A 3,242-nucleotide genomic window follows, 5' to 3' on the forward strand; every position below is an offset into this window, starting at 1 on the left:
TTGGACATATTTTTGTTTGAAAACAAATGAAAGAAGTTACAACTTCGTCAAGAGTCATGTGGTCTGTAAATACTACAACACCAGAGTCAAGTACTCGACAATACTACACATATATACTTGTTACTACAGTATCACAACACCAGAGTCAAGTACTCGACAATACAACAAATGTATACATGTAACTACACTATCACAACACCAGAGTCAAGTACTGGACAATACTACACATATATACTTGTTAATACACTATCAGGACACCAGAGTCAAGTACTGGACAATACTACACATATATACTTGTTAATACACTATCAGGACACCAGTGTCAAGTACTGGACAATACTACACATATATACTTGTTAATACACTATCAGGACACCAGTGTCAAGTACTGGACAATACTACACATGTATACTTTTTACTACACTATCACAACACTAGAGTCAAGTACTGGACAATACTACACATACATTTTGGTTGCTACAGTATCACAACACCAAAGTCAAGTACTCGACAATACTACACATACATACTTGTTACTACACTATCACAACACCAGAGTCAAGTACTCGACAATACTACACATATATACTTGTCACTACACTATCACAGTATATTGCAATGTTTTTGAACCGTTTCCCCTGTATATGAGACATATTGGCTGATTTGTGAAATGTATATTCACACACACGTGAGAATCAAGGTGTGTTCAGGTATTTGTCCTGAATCATCAGGTGGTTTTATAAGTTTAAACATGTGGGTCAACAGGTTGATCAGATTATGGCAGCAACATGAAACTATAAAGAGTTCAGCTGTGAAGGGAGAGTTTCAGTGGCAGAGACATGGAGACTAGAGTTGATCTGAGCAGAGAATCTTTCTCTTGTTCCATCTGTCTGGATCTACTGAAGGATCCAGTCACTCTTCACTGTGGACACAACTACTGTAAGACCTGTGTTGAAGGTCACTGGCAGGACAAGAACATCTACAAGTGTACTCAGTGCAGACAGAGCTTCGAACCGAGACCTGTCCTGCAGAAGAACATACTGTTGGCCGAGCTAGTGGAGGAGCTGAAGAAGAAACAAGCAGCTGAGGACCTCTGCTCTGCTGGACTTGAAGATGTGGCCTGTGACGTCTGCACTGGGAGGAAGATGAAAGCCCTCAAGTCCTGTCTGGTGTGTCTGGTCTCCTACTGTCAGGAACATCTTCAGCCTCATCTAGAATCTCCGGCCTTCAGGAGACACAAGCTGGTCCAGCCGTCCAAGCAGCTCCAAGAGATGATCTGCTCTGAACACGAGGAGGAGAAGAAGATGTTCTGTCGTTCTGATCAGCAGCTCATCTGTCATCTCTGTGCTGTGGACCAACACAAAGATCATGACATCGTCTCGGCCGCAGCAGAGAGGAGGGAGAGAGAGAAAGACGTGGATCAGAGTCAAGGAAGGATTCAGAACAGAGAGAAGGAAGTGAAGATGCTCCAGCAGGAGAAGAAGAACATCAGAGTCTCTGCTGATAAAGTAGTGAAGACCAGTCAGGAGACCCTCAACCAGATGATCCAGATCCTCCAGAGAACATACTCTGATGTGGAACAGCAGGTCAGATCTCTGCAGGAGACTGAAGCTGCTCGAGTCCAAGGACTTCAGGAGCAGCTGGAGCAGGAGATTTCTGAGCTGAAGAAGAAAGAAGCTGAGCTGCAGCAGCTGTTACTCACCGACAGTCACATCATCTTCCTGCAGAACTGGACCTCACTCTCAGAGGTCAGTGAAGACACAACCTCACTCTCAGAGGTCAGTGAAGACACAACCTCACTCTCAGAGGTCAGTGAAGACACGACCTCCTCCATGACCCTTGAGCAAACTCACCGCCGCTTTGAGGAAGTGACAGCAGACCTTCTGAGAGACACGTGGACCAACATCTCACTGATGATCCATCCAGAGAGAGAGCAGTTCCTCACACACTCACAGGACATCACTCTGGATCCAAACACTGCAGAGTCAAGCTTGATGTTGTCTGAAGGAAACAAGAAAGTGACAAACATAGGAGAACATCAGCCTCGTCCTGATCATCCAGACAGATTCAATTTTTGGCCTCAGGTCTTGAGTCAAGAGTCTCTGACTGGACGTTGTTACTGGGAGGTGAAGATAATAGGATATGATGATGTATCAGTTTCATACAAGTACAGCAGCAGATCAAGATATGAAAGTTTATTTGGATTAAATGACAAATCCTGGACTTTATATTGTTACGACTCTGGTTGTTCATTTAAACACAACAACATCAAGACTTTCATCTCCAGAGTCAGACCCTCCACAGTGGGGGTCTACCTGGATCACTCTGCAGGTCTTCTGTCCTTCTACAGCGTCTCTGAGACCATGACTCTCCTCCACAGAGTCCAGACCAGGTTCACTGAGCCTCTTCATGCTGGAGTCTGTGTTCAGACCTCGTGTGAGTTTGTGAAGCTGAAGTAGACGACAGTGAGATCGTGTCTCCAGGAGTGACATCATCACATGAAGCTTCAATGTTTGGATGAAAGTCTCTGAGAACATTTGTTGTTTGTGCTGCAGTGAAGACACAGTGACGTCATGTGACTCGACTTGATCCGATTCTCTGGGATTTGATTCTCACTCACGATGACGAGTCTTCTTTAAATCTTCTCCACTGAACACGTTCATGATGGATCTGGTGTTTCTCCTTCTCTGACGAGTCAAACCTGTCAATCATGAGAAGATAACTTTGACCTTTGAACTGATCACGTTCAATCTTGTTGATGACAAATAATTACTTACTTACACACACAAAAATCTTTACAGAAAGACATCAACATTTAACAAATATGTTTTATTGTAAATGATGTTCGTCAAACTCATTTTATTTCTGGTTGATTTTCAATTTTATTTTCGTTTTGAGTATTAATTACTTTATGTTTTAGATGTTCGGGCTCTGTTTTTTTTCAATTGACATATTTTGTTACTGTTTATTTCAAAATGTTTGGCATGAAAAATTTCTGGTTTGTTTTTATCTGTTTATGAATAAACACGAATGGAAATTCGTGTTGTTACGCATCACTGTCGTTTGAGGGCGCTGTGGTTACTACAGGTCTTTAAATGAAATGAAAATGAAATTTAAATGAGAAGCGGACAAGAAATTGAAAAACAAACATTGGTTTAAGTTGAATACAATGTTTTTTAACCTTATAATTGCAGAAAATGAATATTTTTGTTCCCTTTAAATCCTTCAAAGTGTTTCAATAT

At 41.8% G+C, this 3,242-nt stretch overlaps 1 protein-coding gene across 1 annotated transcript; it reads left to right on the forward strand.

Moving 5' to 3' along the window:
• Positions 1–568: 568 nt before the first annotated feature.
• Positions 569–2,921, forward strand: LOC148059093 (tripartite motif-containing protein 16-like). The gene is made up of 2 exons (XM_087782180.1): positions 569–2,523; positions 2,719–2,921. Exon 1 carries the CDS (start codon positions 840–842, stop codon positions 2,457–2,459), a length of 1,620 nt encoding a protein of 539 aa, XP_087638306.1. The 5' UTR covers positions 569–839; the 3' UTR covers positions 2,460–2,523; positions 2,719–2,921.
• The last annotated feature ends 321 nt before the right edge of the window (positions 2,922–3,242 follow it).

The sequence above is a fragment of the Callionymus lyra genome, chromosome 19 (assembly GCF_982586985.1).
Source record: "Callionymus lyra chromosome 19, fCalLyr1.hap1.1, whole genome shotgun sequence".
Lineage (NCBI taxonomy): Eukaryota > Metazoa > Chordata > Actinopteri > Syngnathiformes > Callionymidae > Callionymus > Callionymus lyra.

Coding starts and splice junctions, on each gene's coding strand:
- LOC148059093 (XM_087782180.1), top strand. CDS start 840: ATGGAGACTAGAGTTGATCTGAGCAGAGAATCTTTCTCTTGTTCCATC.